General features: G+C 36.4%; 4 protein-coding genes across 6 annotated transcripts; 2 read left to right on the forward strand and 2 right to left on the reverse strand.

The window, feature by feature from the left end:
* Positions 1-1,326: 1,326 nt before the first annotated feature.
* LOC104821769 (sucrose nonfermenting 4-like protein) lies at positions 1,327-7,226 on the forward strand. 2 transcript variants are annotated; one of them, XM_010552756.2, is made up of 14 exons: positions 1,327-1,609; positions 2,196-2,428; positions 2,566-2,653; positions 3,066-3,236; positions 3,927-4,061; positions 4,215-4,274; positions 4,582-4,671; positions 4,820-4,954; positions 5,248-5,392; positions 5,553-5,726; positions 5,878-5,941; positions 6,041-6,110; positions 6,414-6,528; positions 6,786-7,226. In XM_010552756.2, exons 2-14 carry the CDS (start codon positions 2,301-2,303, stop codon positions 6,881-6,883), a joined length of 1,473 nt encoding a protein of 490 aa, XP_010551058.1. In that variant the 5' UTR covers positions 1,327-1,609; positions 2,196-2,300; the 3' UTR covers positions 6,884-7,226. The 2 variants fall into 2 exon arrangements, with proteins under 2 accessions (XP_010551058.1, XP_010551059.1); XM_010552757.2 differs by having other exon boundaries at positions 2,259-2,428.
* A 1,048-nt stretch (positions 7,227-8,274) lies between these two features.
* On the reverse strand, positions 8,275-10,740 carry LOC104821770 (FAD-dependent urate hydroxylase-like). 2 transcript variants are annotated; one of them, XM_010552758.1, is made up of 6 exons: positions 10,644-10,740; positions 10,413-10,559; positions 10,244-10,300; positions 9,975-10,143; positions 9,159-9,387; positions 8,275-8,814 (listed from the first exon to the last, which is right to left on the reverse strand). In XM_010552758.1, the coding sequence occupies exons 1-6, from the start codon at positions 10,712-10,714 to the stop codon at positions 8,306-8,308; spliced, it is 1,182 nt and encodes a 393-aa protein (XP_010551060.1). In that variant the 5' UTR covers positions 10,715-10,740; the 3' UTR covers positions 8,275-8,305. The 2 variants fall into 2 exon arrangements, with proteins under 2 accessions (XP_010551060.1, XP_010551061.1); XM_010552759.2 differs by lacking the exon at positions 10,644-10,740 and having other exon boundaries at positions 10,381-10,506.
* A 3,553-nt stretch (positions 10,741-14,293) lies between these two features.
* Positions 14,294-16,905, reverse strand: LOC104821771 (vesicle-associated membrane protein 724). Its single transcript, XM_010552762.2, has 5 exons — positions 16,613-16,905; positions 15,339-15,480; positions 15,140-15,260; positions 14,797-14,859; positions 14,294-14,704 (listed from the first exon to the last, which is right to left on the reverse strand). The coding sequence occupies exons 1-5, from the start codon at positions 16,803-16,805 to the stop codon at positions 14,555-14,557; spliced, it is 669 nt and encodes a 222-aa protein (XP_010551064.1). The 5' UTR covers positions 16,806-16,905; the 3' UTR covers positions 14,294-14,554.
* A 489-nt stretch (positions 16,906-17,394) lies between these two features.
* Positions 17,395-19,555, forward strand: LOC104821772 (CAP-Gly domain-containing linker protein 1-like). The gene is made up of 7 exons (XM_010552763.1): positions 17,395-17,677; positions 18,420-18,458; positions 18,537-18,590; positions 18,717-18,770; positions 18,856-18,909; positions 18,999-19,070; positions 19,203-19,555. Exons 1-7 carry the CDS (start codon positions 17,624-17,626, stop codon positions 19,290-19,292), a joined length of 417 nt encoding a protein of 138 aa, XP_010551065.1. The 5' UTR covers positions 17,395-17,623; the 3' UTR covers positions 19,293-19,555.
* The last annotated feature ends 208 nt before the right edge of the window (positions 19,556-19,763 follow it).

Genomic DNA, 19,763 nt, shown 5'->3' on the forward strand with positions numbered 1-19,763 from the left:
CACTCTTTCGTTGCTCCTTTTATACATGTATGTATCTATATGTGTAGGTGGACGTTTGGGTTTCGGTTGTATTTGTCGTATTCTGTTTTGGGAATGGTTTATTAAGTTCCATTAAAATTATACCAAATTAGAACCAAATGTTAATCGGTTCGATTTTAGCATCGAATATCGGGGTGTATGTTTGGTGTCTCGATTCGGTATTTATTAGGTTCGGTTTAGAAATTATATTTATTTATTTCTATTAAAATTATAGCAAATCTTAATCGGTACGTCGATATGATTCGGAACAGTTTTATTATATGAATAAAAAATAAAAACTGAAACTTTATATTATATATATTATATATTATATATATAAGGCTGGATAATTTGCATTTTGGTCTGTTAGTCAATCGGTTCGGTATTTATCAAATTCAATATAAATTGTATTAAATTAGTACCGAATATTGTTCTGTTCGGTTTTGTTTTGCATATTTTTATGAAATGTAGATTATATTAAAAAAAAGTTTAACATGTTTACACAAATACAATCATTGTATGTTAACTATCTAAAATATCAATTTCTATGATTCATCTAATAAAACTTTTTCTTCAAAAAAATATATGAAATATGAATGTTTAGAAATTCCATATCGATGTTTTTTTAAATCTGTCCCAAACAGAGGCTGTAAAATCGTTTGCATTCTCAACAGTCTTTTTAATTTTTGTTTATAGAATCAATTAATTTAATTTTTTTATTAATTCTAAATTCGGATATTTTGTTAAATTTTTTTATAGAATTTTAAAAGAGACTAAAAAATCGAATTCATATAATATTTTTTTTATTATAAAACCTCTAAACTAGAATGGATTAGCATTGTAGGTCCAATACAAGTGTCATTCGTTCTATCATATGGAAATATAAGATCCCTCTACGTAACTGAAAGACAGATCTGTCTCTTATAAACAAATCATTTTATGTATTTGTCAATGTGATTTAATATAATGAAACATAAAATATATATTTAAATTTTTACTTCCTCCTCACATATTTCCCTTCTTTTCTTTTTCCCAATTTTTTTAATTTATATTTATCTTTTATGCGTACAATTTTTAGCCATTTTTTCGTTTCCCTTTCCCTTTCCCTTTCCAATACATACAAACATGATATTTGACAGATGTAACTAGGTATCCTGATTGATTTGTATATTCCTCTTTTTTCAATTTTTGACCCAACTTTTTATCTCTTTTTACCGATTTCACCCAACCTTTTGTCAATTCATTTTTAAACCCAACATTTAATCATATTACTATTTCCATGTAAACTGTCCTCTTGTTCTTTCCTTTCTGCTTTTTATTGTTTAGGGTTTGATATTTAGATTCCGCATACGTCTCGGTCTCGGTTTCAGCACCTGCGATGAATCTCTTGTTTTAAAAAATAATTTTTCCTTTTTTTTTTTCTACTTTGCACATTTTTCTCTTACTACCCATCTTCTCTTCTCCTCCGTTTTCTGGGCTCTTTTTTTTTTTGTCCGATTCTCGTCTCGTCTTTCCTGCGAAGCTCGAAAATTTGGAGATTTCCAAATTCTTTGTTCCAATTCGTGGATTTCCTTGGCCTCTACTCATTCTGGTGAGTTTTCTGATTTTAATTTTTCACCGTGACAAACTGTGGGGATTCCATGCGTGATTTTCTGATGTGGGTAATCGATTTTTAGCTGTTTGTCTTTCTGGGTTTCGAGTTTTAGTCCTTTGGACTTCTGGTATCCTGTAATTTTGATGAGGTTTTGTAACATTGTGATTGGTGTCTGCAAGTGTACGTCTCGATCTCAGAAATTGGGTTTTGGTTTTGGTCTTGTCAAGTTACGGTCTTGCAATTTGATTTTCATGCTTAGTGGATTGTCCTTCAGAATCGGCTTAGGAGAGGAATGGTGGGATACTGTTCTAAAAATTATGCCCTTTTTCCCAATTCGAAAGACTTTTTTTTAAAGTGTAAAATTTTCTGAAACCTGTCGCCTTTTTTGGTCCAACTACATTATTGATTCTACTTTTGAGTTTTCATTGATGTAATGTCCCTGATTCTGTGTTTCTGAGAATGCATAATCGATCTTTAGAGAATATTGTTTTTAGGCTAATTTGTTTTTGTAATTTGATTATGGTTTCTGTATTTGAAAAACGTATTGGTTTGTTGTGCATGTTTCATGGTGTTGCTCTTCAAGTTCAAAAATCACAAGAGGGCACTCAAAGAAGAATAACATGAGAAACAACTTTTATATTTGAAGGTTGGTTCATCTAGCAGCTGATCGGAGGCAATTCCTCGCTGAATGTTTGGTCCAAATATGGATTCTATGCGTGAAGCTGGTGGTGATGCCACTAGCTCAGTGGTGATACCTGTGCCATTCATCTGGCGTCATGGTGGAAGAAACGTATACCTGACTGGTTCATTCACTAGGTGAATGTTTTCAAGGGAGTCCCTTAGAAATAATCTTGTCTTTATTTCCAGTTTCTTGTCTTTCTTTTACTTTGTTTGCCTGATGGTTCTGGCCAGGATTGGTTTAATTGATGGGTGTACCCTTTTTGTCTCTATAGGTGGTCTGAGCTTGTTCCCATGTCTCAGGTTGAAGGGTGTCCCACTGTGTTTCAGGTTATATGCAACCTAGCGCCTGGGTATCATCAGGTTAGTCTCTGGATGTCACTGTGAAGCCATATCTTTCATGAGCATTGAACAACAGTAGCCATAGTATTCTTGTAGCTTCCAGTAAGCTATCAGAGAAACGACAAATATGGTCATGGTATGTTATTCTTGTAAATTAATCTGAAGTTACCTCTGATTTTGCGTGAGGATATTCAAGAAGAAATGATGCAAATCCCTGGAGTTCTGAGTTGCTTACCTTACCTTTTAACAAGTTCTTGCTGTGGGTGCTTACGTGACCTTGTAATATGATCCGCTTATGTGGCTTGTAATATGATCCAAAACTAAGATTCAAAGCCATGTCTTGAACAGAGGCTTCTAATGGAATGATCTGCTTTTTTTTTTATTGAATATGTAGCCTTATCCTCTTGTCATTGCTCCTTTGCTTGCTTTGCAGTATAAGTTTTTCGTTGATGGAGAATGGAAACATGACGAACACCTGCCTTGTACAAACAGTGAATATGGAATAGTAAACACTGTCCTCGCTTCCGGGCCTAGTTACGCAATGCATCCACAAATGCCTTCTGGATCCAATATGGATGTGGACCCAAAGGCCTTCCGTGAGATGGTAAGGGTCTAGTCGTGTTTGACATCTTTTTCTTGGCCAACAGTATGGTTTAAACCATTTTATCTATTGTGGATGAGGAATCTAATTACTGCCAACTTGATGTGTATAATCCTAAAATTGTGGTTTAAACCATTTTCTGTTCTGACTGAGTTGTGGGTTGGCTTCATGACTTAGGTTGCTGGTTTAGCTATCCGTTTGTCGCACAGTGTAATTGTTACGACTTTGAAAGTTCAAGCTATTCTCTTCCCCCTCCCCCCCCCCTCTTGGCCAACAGTATGGTTTAAACCATTTTATCTATTGTGGATGAGGAATCTAATTACTGCCAACTTGATGTGTATAATCCTAAAATTGTGGTTTAAACCATTTTCTGTTCTGACTGAGTTGTGGGTTGGCTTCATGACTTAGGTTGCTGGTTTAGCTATCCGTTTGTCGCACAGTGTAATTGTTACGACTTTGAAAGTTCAAGCTATTCTCTTCCCCCCCCCCCCCCCCTGCTCATTGTGGCTTGTTTGATATTGGCATCATGTCTAGCTGATTTTCCACATCATTGTGTCCTTACTTTTGTCCTTATACAACAAAGATTCTGTTCAGACACACTAATCATGCTTGTGTTTTCGCATTCTATATTCTTTTTTTCCGTTCTCTGAGGGATGCTCTATAATGATTTTCTTTTTACTGACTACACTCCAGGTTAATGTTGCTGAGGTTCCGCCTATTCATATGATGACAGGAGTATCAGAGGAGGATTTGCGCGTTTCCCGCCACCGAATATCCGAGTACTTGTCTAGGCATACTGTTTATGAGCTACTTCCAGAGTCAGGAAAGGTTTGAAGGCCTTATTTTACTTCTTTCCTTTCCCTTTTTCTTTTTTCATCTTTAAGCTATTCCCTCTGTTCTTCCCTCTTGTAAAACAAATAATGACAACTGAACTGCAGTGACCAGTACTCTCTTAAAGTTTAAAGTGAATGTATCATGCAGGTTGTGGCATTGGATGTTAATTTACCGGTAAAACAGGCATTTCACATTCTGCATGGACAGGTATCTTATTTAATTGATATGTGATATTTATGTGCCTTACTTTCCTCTTTGTGCACGTGTTCTGCACAATTACATGCCATTAACTAGAGGCAAAGGCTATAATCCAGTGCTCTGCTAGACTGCGGTATTGCTTTTCACTGGCTGTTAGTTTCAGTATACCAATGACCGTTAGATATGTTAGTTATAGAAGTTTTCTGTATGTTGTCCCATATGGTTTTTTTTTTCATTTACGAGACTTCTGCGAACACCCATCTTGCTAGTAGGGATGTTGGATATGCAATTTTTCTGATTCGAGCTATTTTTTCAGGGTATTTCTACAGCTCCTCTTTGGGATTTCAGCAAGGGGAACTTTGTTGGAGTTCTTAGTGCACTGGATTTTATTTTGATTCTTAGAGAGGTATGCTGCCCCTAAATGGCTATTCGATTGACAGTGGCTGGGATTCCATTTAATTATTCCACATTTACTTCATGCGCAAAAATTGTCTCCAAAACTTGAATAGTTTAAACATTAAGAAATGTGCTGCTTAGTTATCTTCTAAATGCAGCTTGGGAACCATGGTGCAAACTTGACCGAAGAGGAACTTGAGACTCACACCATATCTGCCTGGAAAGAAGGAAAAGCCTATCTGAACAGGCAGGCTGATGGGCATGCTAGGCCAGTCACGAGAAACCTCATTTATGTGAGCTATTTTCCACATCTGTGCTTAATCGATTTGTGCCTGCTATAATATATATCTTTTAGAAGCATGTTATTGTCATTGTCTTTCTTTAGTTTTGACGTTGAGTATGTGTTGTTCGTTTTCCATTCTTCTAGCTTTATCCTTACTCTTGCATGGTTTTCTGATTATTTATCTGCGAAATATTGGTGTACTGGATTGTATCATTTTCTTTTTGCATATTTCGATAAATGTGGTACACACGACAAGATTTATTTAGGATTCACTCTCAGCTATCTAGTTGTTGTGCATTGCAGGTAAAACCATATGATATTTTGAAGGATTTGGTATCGAAAATTTTGCAAAATGGGGTGGCAACAGTACCGGTTCTTTACTCGTCTTCAGAGGATGGTTCATTTCCTCAGCTATTACATCTCGCTACACTTTCGGGAGTACTCAAATGTAGGACATCTTTTCTCCATGATTACTTGGATCAGTGGCTTCTTTCCTTGTGTGAAAGATTTAGCTTGGCTTTCGATTTTGCCAGAGGCTTAAGCCGATAGACAATACGATCTGATACTTTTCTTGAATTTTCAGCTAAACCATTGTTGCTGGCTTTCAGGTATATGCAGGTACTTCCGACATTGTTCTAGTTCTTTGCCCATATTACAGCTACCAATTTGTGCTTTACCTGTGGGGACATGGGTTCCAAAGATTGGAGAAGCTAATGGACGGCCACTAGCAATGTTGAGACCGAATGCTTCTCTAAGTCAAGCACTAAATTTACTTATTCAAGGTAATATTCCTTCTTCACTTTAAAATAATAGCATATTTGTTATGTATCGGTTACTGGGAGTTGCATACTAAATTAGGAAATATGTTACCATTAACATAATGTAACGATCTCAAGTAATAAGTTTTTCTTCCTCTTCTTCTTCCTTTTGCAGCTCAAGTAAGCGCTGTTCCTATTGTTGATGACAATGACTCTTTATTGGATATCTATTGTCGGAGGCAAGTCTGTTTGGACTTCAGTTTTGCATCCAGAGATAAGAAACTCGAGCTTATTGGCATTGTGATTGATTTGTTTTTTTCTTTAATCAAATTTGGCAGTGATATAACAGCCTTGGCAAAGGACAAAGTTTATGCAAATATTAATCTTGGAGAAACCACCATTCAACGGGTAGGTATTTTAACTGCTACATGTTTCATGACTTCAATATTCAACTTCTGTCTGAAAAAGAATCCACTTATCTAACATCCTGGATGGTATAATGAACCTATGAAAACTCGATAATGGCACACTTCATTCTTTGCATTTGCATGCAAATGATGTTTTATAGTTGCATTGGCTTGTTCTTAAAATTTTTCACGAATCATCTATAGTTAGTAAAACATTTTTTCTACGAATCTCTCTTTCTACAAGTTGGGTAATTACGTAACTCTTCTTTCTCCCTGTTGTGTATATCGCATGGGAAAAAAAAAGGCTTTGCAGTTGGGGCAAGATTCTTACTATCCGTATGAGATGAGAACTCAAAGGTGCCAAATGTGTTTACGGACCGACTCATTGCATAAAGTGATGGAACGATTGGCAAATCCAGGTATATACTAAGGTTCTGCTAGTGGCTTCTAGCCTCCAGTATAAAATTTCCCAGTCTTTAGGAATCAGATTGTACAACAGTTTACTTGATAATTTGGATCTGAAAAAGTTTGCAAAGATTCTTTTCCTGACGTGCAACTTAAGGACATGATGTTCTTTGAAGTTTATCCATGTTTTTTGTTCAGAAGAGGCATTCTTCTCTTCTAAAAGAAGATGTTGAGGAATCAAACAACATGGATTACGGTTGTGATTTTTCAGGTGTAAGAAGGCTTGTGGTCGTGGAGGCAGGCAGTAAGCGTGTGGAAGGGATCATATCTCTCAGTGACATCTTCAGGTTTTTTCTTGGTTTTGCTTGAAGAGGCCTCTCATCATGCATTGCCCTTTTATGTTTCTTGAAGAGCCCTCCCTTAGTCCCTCTTTCCAGAATGACCCCACTTGTTCCAGTTTATTCAAAATCAACCCCATAATTTGATTGGAGGCTGTTCTGGTCATTTTAAGAAGGTTAGTATTTTTAGAGGGTTGTGGGGGATACAGGAAGCATGTAAGCTAAAAAACAAAGAGGGCAAAATTTCACTCTTTAGATTCTTCTTCTTCTTCTTCGTCTTCTGTAGAGTGTAAGCTGTAACAGTTCATTACTCTCTGCTTGGAAATTTGGGTTAAAAAAAAAAAGAAAAGAAAATTTGGAGGGTTGTTTTATCATTTTGTCACCCACGTTGCAAAGACTTTGGTATTTCTTCCTTTTAAAGGGCACTGATTTAGTGGTGTCAATTTGGACCTGAATCATGATCCGAATCCACCCGAACCATGCTTAAAAACATAGGTCTGAGCCTTTGGGTCGGATTTAAATCGGGCTCGGGATTTATTGGGCTAAGCCCGACGAAATTCGAGTCCATGTGAAAGCCTGATTTATTTTTTTTGGAAAAAATTAAATTAAAAAACACATAAAAATCTGATTTTTTATATATATTAAGCGGGCCGGTCCGAGTCCGATTCGAGTTGGATTTTTTTATAGGATTGGGTTTCAACCTTTGTTTATTAGACTTGAAAATTTCGGGTCGAAATGTTAGCGTGGCATTGGGCTCTTACAAGTTGGTACACTTTTCGTCTAACCATAAACCAAAAAAAAAAAATTAATTAAATTCGGAATTCTTGGCCCGGTTTAAAAAAATTCGGTTTAAACCGGAAATCTGATTTGTCTAATGTGGCAGATGACATGTACGATGAGTTGGCACTCCGATTGCCAACTCAGCGTCTGTTCGCCGGATTCTGTCAACGATTTAAAGCTGTCAAACGTGGAGTTTTTTTTTAAAAAAAAAATTAGGGCTTTTTGTAGGTAAAAATATGAGTTCCTATATTATTGTGGAAATTTTAAATTTCGTATTTAATAGGAGACTTTTATACAAGTTCGTCAATTTCCATGTAATTTTTCCTATTAATTTCATCTCGGTTTATTTCCATTCGAGTTTGATTTCTATTAATAAAAAATATTCATTTAAAAAGGAATCGATTTTTTAAATTATTTTTTATTTAGTTTTGATTAATTCATATCTTTCGGTTTTAGAAAAATCATAACCATTCGATTTTTATATCGAATTCAATTCGAAATAGTTCAATTATTTGATTATTAACTAAATTAGTTACCCTTAGTTATCTGAGTTATTTTTTTTATATGACATAAAACTCAAATCATTTAAACACATCGCCATTTAATTATATATATATATATATATATATATATATATATATATATTACGAACACAATGATGAGATCCAATAGGTTACAGTCGACCACAGTCATAACGAGTGTGATGAATCGGATCGAAGAACAAAACCATAACAAATACCATAAACATCAACTTCACGACTCGAGATGACGATTCGATACACAAACCCGTAAGATAGGTCTGCGTAGAAAGCGAAAAGAGTCTCATCCTCCTCTCTCTCACGTACTCGTCAATCCCTTCCTCTATCCTTTTTCTACTGTCTCCACATTTCTCAATTTTTTCGGCCAAGCATCTCGCCATCACGACCGCGTCCTCTAGTGCGGACGAGCCTCCTTGTCCGAGGAATGGCCCCATCATATGCATCGCGTCTCCCGCCACGGTCACTGTCCCTGTGCGGAATTTTCCGAACAGTATCTCCCATGGTGTTCGGTATCTCAAGCTGCTCATGTACAACGAGCTTTTATCGCATTTCTTCACCATCTCTTTCCATTCCTCCGAGAGCTCTTTGATCGATCTGAGTGTCAGTTTCTGGACCGCTTCTTGATCTTTGAAATTCTTTGAGTCTATATGATATCAGTTATAATGTTTTTATTAGACAATTTTAGAATAAACGGTTGATTCAAATAAATTTTGATTAATATTTATATAATCTAATTAGTATATTTTTTTTTTACGCAAGTATGAAAAGAAATAAAAAAGATAGCTAGATTAAAATATGAGATTTTTTTTTACAAAATATTCCATATATAAGTGTTTTCTTTATTTTATGATAGAAATGAGTTTTTTATTAGGGGTTGATGTTTCAGTATATGATTTAGATTCGGTTTGGTATTTGTTCGGTTCGGGTCATTCGGTTCCATACAAATATTTAGAAATCTATAACTAGAGAGAGGGAGAGGTAACATACCTGCGGAACAGTTTGGAACAAGGGCGAACCAGAAGACGGAATGGGCGGTGATGGGAAGTCTTCCGCACAAGACATCGTCCGTCTTGATTCTTACAAACTCGTGTCGGAACCCATGTCCATTCGGATAGCTCGTCAATCCCCTCACCGCACGTGATGCGCACACTTTTGTCCGGTTCAGCCGTAGAAACTCGGCCACCACTGAATTCGCCCCGTCACACCCAATCAAAACCTTGAAAACGTGTTTAAGAAAAGAGTTTTTAACATTATATAGAGTTTCATGCTTGTTTTCATCATTTAAACCTAACACCATTTTAGAAAAAGTTTTAACATTATATATATACACACACCTTTTCAGAAAAAAGTTGGCCGATATAGGAGTCGGTAAACGGTTCGGTTATTTGGAAACCGAACCGAACCAATTTAAACTCAAACCAATTAAAATTAAATAGTCGTTTGTTGTGATTTTTTGAAACCCGAAATAATCGAATTTAAATGAATCGTAACAGAATAAATATAATCCAAATTAATCATAACAGAATAAACTGAATCTAACCAAATTTTTATTTAGTTAAAATTTTAACTAGATATAACCAGATCGAATCGAATCGAACCGATTTACACCAAATAATCATTTAGTTATAAATTTTCAAAATTCGATTATCACGTAATCAAATAAATCGAAACGAGTCAAACCGTTCTCCCCCCTAACTAATATATTATAGTTTCATGACGAATATATATAGCTTTTTTTTGTACCGTATATTGCTCTACATTTTAGTTGATATAATACCATTTTAGAGAATATATATCATTTACCTTTGCTTTGATATTCGTCCCATCTTGAACACGGATAATGGGAAATGACGTCGTTTCATCGAGTTTCACCGAGGCAACTCGGCATCCGAAACGGATGGTTCCTTGGGGAAGAGCATCAGCCAATACCTTGACCAAATCATTTCTTTTAATACACCTCGCTTCCCCATACCTGTTTTCACATTTTACATTTTTCAAAGATCCAATCTTTATATTTTTTTATAAAAAAATAAAAATCATACTATACAATATATATTAAAAAAAAAACATACGAGACAGGTGCAGCCGATTCATATCGCTTCCCATTCTCAACAAGCACACTTCGGATCCTGTTTATAATTGTTTTTAAGACATGTAAGAAATACATACATACATACATACATACATACATACATACATACATACATACATATATATGTGGGATATATATGAGTTGGGTACTGATAAAAGGGAAGAGAAGAAAGGCGAAGGATATGGGCGACTCCGAGCTGTTCAAGAGCTTTCCAGCCATTTGTCTGAACGCCGAGAGCTGCTCCGTCCGATCTCAATGACTCCGCCCTCTCCAACACTACGCTCTTTATACCTTTCCTGTATACGCACGTACGTTTTCCACGTGTCAACACATAGAGTATATATGTACGTATATACGTGCGTATACGAAAATGAAAATACCTGTGAAGGGCAAGGGAAGTCGCGAGGCCTGCAATGCCACCTCCCACTATCACAATCCCCATCTCTTCCATTTTTTTTCTCTCTTTCTTTCTTTCGCTCAAAATACTCTCCTTGATTTTATAACTCTTTCTTTGTCCATATATTATATATATATATAATATTCCTATGTGTACGTGTTTTGAATGTTAGGGCAGAAAATAGACATCACTTGTCGTGTCGCATTTGAATTATTACGACGTACACACGGAAAATGTTTTTTTATTATTGATAATGGGAAGAATACATCATAATATATAGCAAAATACAATAGAATATTCTAGGCATAATATGTAGAATAAATCATAATCATATCAATGATAATATTCTAATAATAATATCTTCCTATACACTACATATATAGATAAACTTATTCAAATAATAATTATGGACTTTTCATTTCATTCATCTATCTATATTTTTAAAATAACATTTTACCACACAAATTTATATAAAATTATGGAAACTTATTTTAAATTTAACATAAAATTACGCTGAAATTCAAAATTTATCACGGTTCCTCACCAAATTTTCGAAATGTATCGTAACGTTCTATACGATATCAAACGGCGTTAAAATTCAACCATTTGTGCCAACCGGAACGTTGATGTGATGCCGATATGGTTGTGCACGTCATATTTTTTTTTTAAAAAAAAATGTACGCGAAAAAGATAAAGATAAAACTAAAAGAACTAAAATATATATATAGGTAAAAACCCCTAAAAATTCTTGAACTTGCAAAGTGCGAGAAAAAAAATTCCTAAACTTGTGAAGGTGCCAAATAATTCCTAAACTTGCAAAAAGTGTCTCAATAAATCCTAATCTTGTTAAAAAAGTGTCATATTAATCCTTCGAAAAAATTGATTATAATAATATAATTTTATGTCCTACGTGGTAGGTGACATGACACGCCAAGTGTGATTTTTTTTGCCACGTAATCAGTACTGGATTTTAGAAAACTGTTTTTTTCAGAATCGCCGGCGATTCTGTGATGAGAAACCGGAGAAATCGCGGTGGTTTCGCCTGAGGCTGCGGCGGCGGAGGTGGGTTTTCTTCCAGCGTGGTTCCTGGCATGCTCTCGACGACGGGGAAGAAGTAATCGAAGTAAGGTTGCTGATGCTGGTGTTGTAGTTGCGATGACAGTGTCGATGTTCTTATCTCTGCTACTTCCTCCCCAACTGCTCGATTTTCTCACTAACCTCTCACGATTCTCCAATTTAGAGTCCTCATCCTCGTCATCTAGAGCTCCATCCTCCTCAATTATCGCACCGTCCAACCTACCATCCGACAGACCACCAGATCTCGCCTTGACCTTCGGCATGGTCACAGCCCTTTGAAGAGGAAGCAGCGACGGCAGAGGAGGATGGGGAAGCATGTCGGGAACCGGCCGAGGGATCCCGGTAGTGGAAGAGGAAGCGATAGTGGTGGCAGCAGAGGAAGAGGCCGATGGAGGGGAAACAATATAATTGCAAATTCAGGAATTTTTAGGGGTTTTTTTCTTTCTAAAACTCGGTACTGATTACGTGGCAAAAAATCACATTTGGCATACCATGTCACCTGCCACGTAGGATATAAAATTATATTATTGTAATCAGTTTTTTCGAAGGACTAATATGACACTTTTTAACAAGATTAGAATTTATTAAGATACTTTTTATAAGTTTAGGAATTATTTGACACCTTCACAAGTTTATAAATTTTTTTTCTCGCACAAATTCAGAAATTTTTAGGAGTTTTTCCCTATATATATATAATATGTAAACATATACCATATGAACCGACATAATAACTATTTATGATAATCCATACCATCCTGCCGAGCATTTAATAGCCAACAACTTGATGCCGCATGGCCATGTTTTATGGTCGAAACGCTCTTTCTTTCATTCAATATTTTCTAATTTAATTTACTTCACGATTTCTTCTTTATTCTAAATCAATCTAACACAATCACGATAAAGTTTCCATTATATATATATATATATATATATATATCCACCTCCACTAATATTGAAAGACACTTAGACCTTACTTATCACGTTATCTTGTTTCCTTCGAACCTTGGTTGAGCATATGAGATCTTAATTAATGATCTTGTCTAACCCAATACAATTTTTAAATTTAAAAATCTTAGATATTTTTATAAAAACTATATCACTATTTAAATTATTGGCCTATATGTAGAATTTTAAAAAATAACAATTGTTAATGAAAAGCTGCTCTAACCATAGCCCTCATCAAATTTCGTCAACGAAGGAAAAGGGAAAGAAATATAAAAAGTTTAAAGTAATACTACTTTGTGTGTAATCAGACAAATTATTTACCTTTAAAATTTTCCAACAGCCATTATATTTTATAAAGATTTTTCATATTTGGATTATATAATATGAATCATATTTTGGTTTGTGGTTTAATTCGCACATACTATCTATATTTTACTGTGTATTTTGTCCACTTAATTTTTTAGGCTCGGAGTAAGTCTTAATTACATCACATTCTCTGGAATGGAATCTATGAACTTGAAATAATTTTGTCACCTCAATTATTGGACCACCAACTAATGGATTTTTCTTCTTCTAAGTTCGTTAGTTTTTTTTTTTTGTAGAAAATTCATGTATATTTTATAATAACATCGTTAATGTTTCTAAAAAAAATTATGCATTCCTCTTCTAGGCTTGGCGGTCCACCAAATAAAATTAATCGATCGAGTCCCCTATACAATGACTTGCTCAAATATTGTATCATACAGACAATGTTAATATATGCATTATGTAATGGCACAACCAAACTAAAAATTGTTACGATATATTTTTTTTATAATCCAAAAATTCATCGCATGTTTTCCGACCCAACTACATCTTCTAAAACAACGAAACAAGATTGCATATAAGACATTAGTAAATACATGTCTGATGCGCCAGAGCAGCCAGGTGGTCAGCGCAACAGTTTGCTTCACGAAGTACATGTCTGATGGAAATATCCCATGGCTTGGCTGATAGCAATTGGATGGCTTTAATTATTGAGCCATCAGACGTGAGGTGCTGCTCCGGGTTGGAGATGGCTGTGCATAAGGCTTGATTATCCACCTCGACCTGGATTTTCCGAAAGCCTCGTTCCCAAGCCAGTCGCAGCCCACGCTTCTGCACTAGACACCAATATTTATTACACGACCAACGGTCCAATTTCCCCAATGGCCTCTAAATAGACCGCCGGCTGCTGCCACCCGAGTTAAGTTTAGTGATTCCCGTGTGACAGAGAGTTCTGGGTTTCTTGAGTCCTTGTCTTGTCCCTTGGTTACCAAGTGTGTGAATTTGGCTCGAATAATGTAGAATATGGTGGCTGGATTCTTGGGTAGTTTCTGGTTTAGAAAAAGAAGCAGGTTTCTCCACTCCCAAGGGAACCAAATGGTGACTCCAGACACAATCTACGTGATCATGGGAACTTTTCGGAGCAGAATCTCGGAGCAAAGCCCTCCAAACTCGCCTGGCATCATCGCAGTCCCTAAGCACGCGTAAAACTGATTCCTCCTGAGAACAACCCTTGGGACACCAGCTGGTCGAGCATAAATTTCTTCTGAATCTTTGCAAGTTAGTAAGCAACTTACCATTAAACGCTGACCAAAGGAAGAACTGGATTCTTTCAGTAATCTGCTTTCGTTTAACTGTATTTAGTCTGTAAATGCAAAAACACAGAGAAGCACAAAACACTGTTATCTGCAACATCTTATCACTACAGGACCAAAAGTACAGTTTCTCTCCTCGCCGCCTCTGTCTCTCTTGTGATCATATATATATATATATATCTTTGAGCATGAGCATCCATGCTTGTCGATGTCTGGTTTCCATCATTGACATGATTTCTCTCTGTCTGTTTCTTCAATTCGTGCAATCGAACCCGTGACAGACAGAAAGCCAGATTATGAGAACAAGGAGCAGCAATATCCCGAGAACTACGAGTTTTATCTTCATGTTTTGGTACCACATCTTCCGCCGCATCTGTGTCCCCTGTTTCTTGTATTCCTGAGCCTGTAAGAACGAAAAAAAAGCACAGAGATTCAGCCGAGATAAGATGACAAAAAAGGGTCATTTAATTTGTTTTTATCTCGGGTTTGATTTACCTGAGACCGTAGATTCTCGGTCTTGTCAGCGAGAACTGTAAGGTTTTCCCCCCTGTCTATTGTCTGAAAACAGATGAACATATGGCGCATTACCATGAGCACATTTACACAAGCATCCATGCAGGGACATGTTGCATATACAAGAAATATACACACATCATTCGTTTACTATGCTTTGATGGGGCATCGGGAATATGTCTCAACGGGCTTTTCGCAATCCGGTCATTGTAAAAGGGCAAAACGAGAAGAACAATCAATAGACACACACGTGCCAATACCAAGTAGAGAATTCAACAGAATATGTTCAATGTACTGAATTATGAGACATAAATGGTGCAGATACCTTGTCAATATTCTCCAACATTATGCTTTTAACTTCCGAAACTTGAGCCTTTACTTTTATCAGTTTCTCAATCTCCTCGGCGTGATCAATAATATACTTCATGTGCTCTTTCATAACCGGCCTGCGAATTTGTAACAATCTCACAGTTTCCAACGATAGTTGCATCTCATTACCCAAAAAGAAGGCCGATTCTACATACCCGAACTCTTTGTTCAGACTCTTGGCGATAGCCGTACTTGCTTTTCCACCCCCATATCTCTTCTTGAAATCAGCTTTCATGCGCTCCAGAAATGCAAGCGAAATTTGCTTGCTGAGTGAATCTTTAGCCACAACACAATATGCTGCAAGAAAGAAAACATCATTTCAACGAGGGTTATTACATAAGAGAAATCCAGACAGAATTCACCACATTGTTTCTACGTTGAGCACAGGCAAGAACACTCTTGAAACATCATGACAAGTGATGTCTCATCATAGCTTTGCATAAATTTTACCGGGGCATCTCTATGTCCTATGTAATGTTGATAACAACAAGCAGACAACAATAACGCAAGCAAGGAAAAGTTAGTAAAGTATTATTCCGATTTTACCAAATTTAACGCAGTCCGTATATTTGCAAAGAGAAGTTGATTAAGGAAATATCACTATTCAGTCATATCCTATCTAAGAAAGTCCAAAAATGAAAACTTTTCAAATCATTCCAGAAAATGGCAGAAAACCCATCACGAGATACAGCCTTAGATCGGTTTTAAGTAAATTTATGAGTTCGAGCCGATCTCGATGGACACATGTTGGTTTCAGTCATGACTAGTTCCCTATACAATGAACGGCTAAAGCATCTCCAACATGTTTCCCATAAAGGTATCACCGCAGGTAGTGATATACTGGACGCATTCATCATCCAACAGCACAAGAAACATCCCAACAGATCACACAAAACTGTCTCAAGATTCAAGCTTTTCGACTTATACATTCCATTACCAATGGAACACTCAAAGAGATCCAAGAACACAACACCCTATCAAGCCTATTTGCAATTAACCTCGTTCTTTGTTGCTTTATTTAGAAATCTGTAATCTTTCCCGGTATCCATTTGTTTCAGTCGAAGCATAAATTAAAAGTGTTGCATTTTTCTGAGTTTCTACAAGAAACTCGTTTTCTGGAAATCAAATCAAATCAGCTAAAGCCATAAAATTGTTTCCTTCCTGTTCCTTCTTGTTTTTTACTTACAGATTCTAGGAAACCAAACAAACCCACAGGAACAGAAAGCTGTTGCATAGCCTAGAAAACAAATCTAAGCTCACGACAACCTCAAAATCTCAGACACTGAGCTCCAAACGTGTTGGCACTGAGCTAGATCCAACAAAATCTTACTTCAATCAACTAGAACTTTCCAAACCCGGTTTGTTTCCCGGGAAAAGTACAACAGAAACCGAGAAAGCAAGGAGAAAATCAGGAGTGTAAAAATCAAACCGTAGCCATCTTCAACGAGGAAGTTGAAGGTATGGTGATCGCAGTTGTAAGTGAACTTGCTGTTGTTGGAGGAAGGAAGCTTCTGGAGACACTGAGAAGCTATCGCCGGAAAATTCCCCGTGAACTCGGTGTACTCCGCAAGAATCATGGTGCCTCTGGCGACGAAACTGTAGATAAACGATTCCTGACCCATTGAGTCGCCACCGAGTTCGCACCAAGCTCAGCTGGCTCGGACAGCGAGGGGAGAGAGAGAGGAAGAGATTGCTTTCCGCTCCTGTTTTCTAAGGTCTGTTTGGTCTTTTACTTTGCTGCAAAGAAAGTATTTCTTTTTTGGTCTCCACTTTTCTTTTACAAAAATTAAGGAATTTTGCCTTGTAACAATTTTTTTAAAACGAGTTTTGCTGGTTTGTTTCACCTCTATATTAGTTTTCCCAATTGATGATTCCACATATAAAATAAAAATGATATTAGTTTTCACCTTTATATAAAAAAAATTAATTAATCTGGAGAAACTAATATTAGATGGAAAATTCGTTTTTTAGAATGATTAATCGCCAAAACAAATTTTTTGATTTTTTGTAATTATAAATTTAAATAAAATTCGAAAAAGAATAAAAACATAGTCAAAATTAATGATATTTCATCGACCTAAACGAATAATTTAGCGACATAAAAAATGGATTAAATAATTAAACTTTCAAAATGTATGAGAAACCGAATCTCGATCTAGCCCGCCCAAACACGCTCCACTCTGACCCATAAAGGTGTAAACTTTGAATTTTTTTTTTCAAAGTCCGATTCTTTTTGAAATTTGAGTCGCTCTCCCAACGAACATCGTCATTCTGATCCTGTTCACATCGGTCTTTGTCTTTATTACCGATCTCTTGTAGATCTCCCTCCACTCGGAAAAACTACAGTCCTTTCTTGCTCCTGCTCGTGAATTCTTACAATCTTCTCGGTTCAATCGAGTTTCCGATTCATAATCTCGTTCCCACTTCTGTGTTTACATCAATGGCGGAGCAAACCACCGATTCATCATCCCCAGCTGCTTCTCCTCTCGCTCCAGTATTCTCTCGACCTCCTCTTTCTTTCGCTTGATTTTGCGCGTGCTATTTCATGCATGTGTGGCTTTAATTTCTGGGCTTCTGATCCTATGCTCTGAGCTTTTGATTCAATTTGAAATTTGCGGCTGTTATATAATCTGGGTTTCTTTATTTCTGTCGCAAAGTTTTGGTTTTGGGGATTCGCTTTGCGATTTGGGGATATCTATGCAACTTAAGAGGCATTTCGAATACCAACAGAGTTCTTACAATCCTACTTCGGAGAGCAATGGAGTTTCTGTTGTCTGACTTTTTGCAGATTTGTGTTTTATGGTTTGGCTTTTCTATTTCGTGGATTCAAGCCTTTGGATGAATTTCAAGCTAATTGTCAGTTGTCAGTATGTGGAGTTTCATTAAGGTTTCTTCTCGGACACTGTGTTAAAGGGAATCTCTTTAGAGGGGCTTTGGCGTTTGTTTCCTATGGTTTAGCCGATTGGTTCTTGAGTTATTATGGAGACCCTCTATTCTTAAGATGTTCAATTCTATGTATTAGAGTTTGTGTTTCAGTTTATGCACCTATATATATATATATATATATATGCCTACTCACCAGCTGAAGCTTCTGCTGATTCCACAGCCCTTTTCGATTGATCATTTTACGAGTTCGTTTCTTCGCTTTCTCTCGTTCTGTATTTTGGGTTTATGGCTTTGGATGAGTTGGAGAAACTGATGAGGTCCATTCTTGGTGCTTTTCTGTTCTTCTGCAGAAGAAAGAAGACATTGCTCCTGCTAATCCGAAGCTCGCAGTATGTGGCTGTTTTGCATTTTTCCTCTTCGATTTCGTTTCATGTTTTCCCGATTTCTCAGACTAGAATCTGAAACAGGAACTGAATGAATCAAGGGTCCAGTTGCTTAACAGGATCCAGAATCTGAAACAGGTTACAACATGAGTTTACCACCACCACTACTTAGTGTTTGTATCATGTTCAGACATGTATTTGTCTTGTCTCATATACATGTAGTCATATATATATATATATATATATATGGTTTTGCCATTTCAGGACTTGCAAGGTTGGAGAAGTAAGTTGGACACCCAAGTTAAAGTATACCGGGAGGTGAGTTTGATTTCAATCTTCAATACAAGAGTCTGAACTCCCGAAACTGTTTATTGTCAAACTCCATTCCTTTTTACATTTGTAGGAGATGACAGAGCTGAAAACTTCTCTGAATCTCGAGGTTGAACAGCTTCGCAATGTATGTATATGTATAAGTATATGTGAATTTTTCATCAAAGCCCATCCCAATCCTCTGATTTTTGTTTATATTACACAAAAAAAATTTAGGAATTTAAAGAACTGAAGAACACTCTGCACCAGCAGCAAGAGGATGTTGCAGCTAGTCTCAACAATTTAGTCGTAAGTTATTCGTTCTTTTTCCGTAGTTTTCTCGTTCAGCTGTTTCGATATTCTTATTGTACAGTCAGTGGTTATAGAGACATAACTGAGATTTCCGGCATGGTTCTGTTCTGTTCTTTCCTTCTTTTGTAGCTAAGAGATGACTCTGAAGATGCTAAAGAGCAAAAAGACGAGAAAGCCGAGGGCAAAGATGACGATGTTGTGAAAGAAGCAGAGCATTAGATGATTCAGATTTCGGGTTTTTGTTTCGAGAATTTTTCCCCGATGCCAAGCAGTTGTGTCAGATTATTCGAGTACTTGTGACTTCGATCATCAGTTCGTTTTTTTATTGAATCTGCCGCTATTGTTGCCGAACATGGAACCAAATATAGTAACGGTTGTGTTCTAAAAGAAGACCTGGGAAAAACCGGAGCCAAGCCTCGAGGGATTGGAAACTAAGAATGGTCATTTCGGTTTTCGGTTTGGATTCGATTTGTTTATATTCATATTCGTCTATTTTGTTTTTAGAAAAGTATAACCATTCAGTTTTTAAAATGAATTAGATTCAGATTCGGTTTGATTACGGTTATTATAGGTAAAGAATCTATAGATATTTCTCTAAATAAATCTTTTATTTTTTTATTTGGTCTGATTCGATTTGGATTCAAATTTGTCAGAATCATAACGATACGAGTTTTATATCAAATTTAATTC

Source organism: Tarenaya hassleriana, unplaced genomic scaffold (genome assembly GCF_000463585.1).
Source record: "Tarenaya hassleriana unplaced genomic scaffold, ASM46358v1 Cleome34, whole genome shotgun sequence".
NCBI classification, from domain to species: Eukaryota; Viridiplantae; Streptophyta; class Magnoliopsida; order Brassicales; family Cleomaceae; genus Tarenaya; species Tarenaya hassleriana.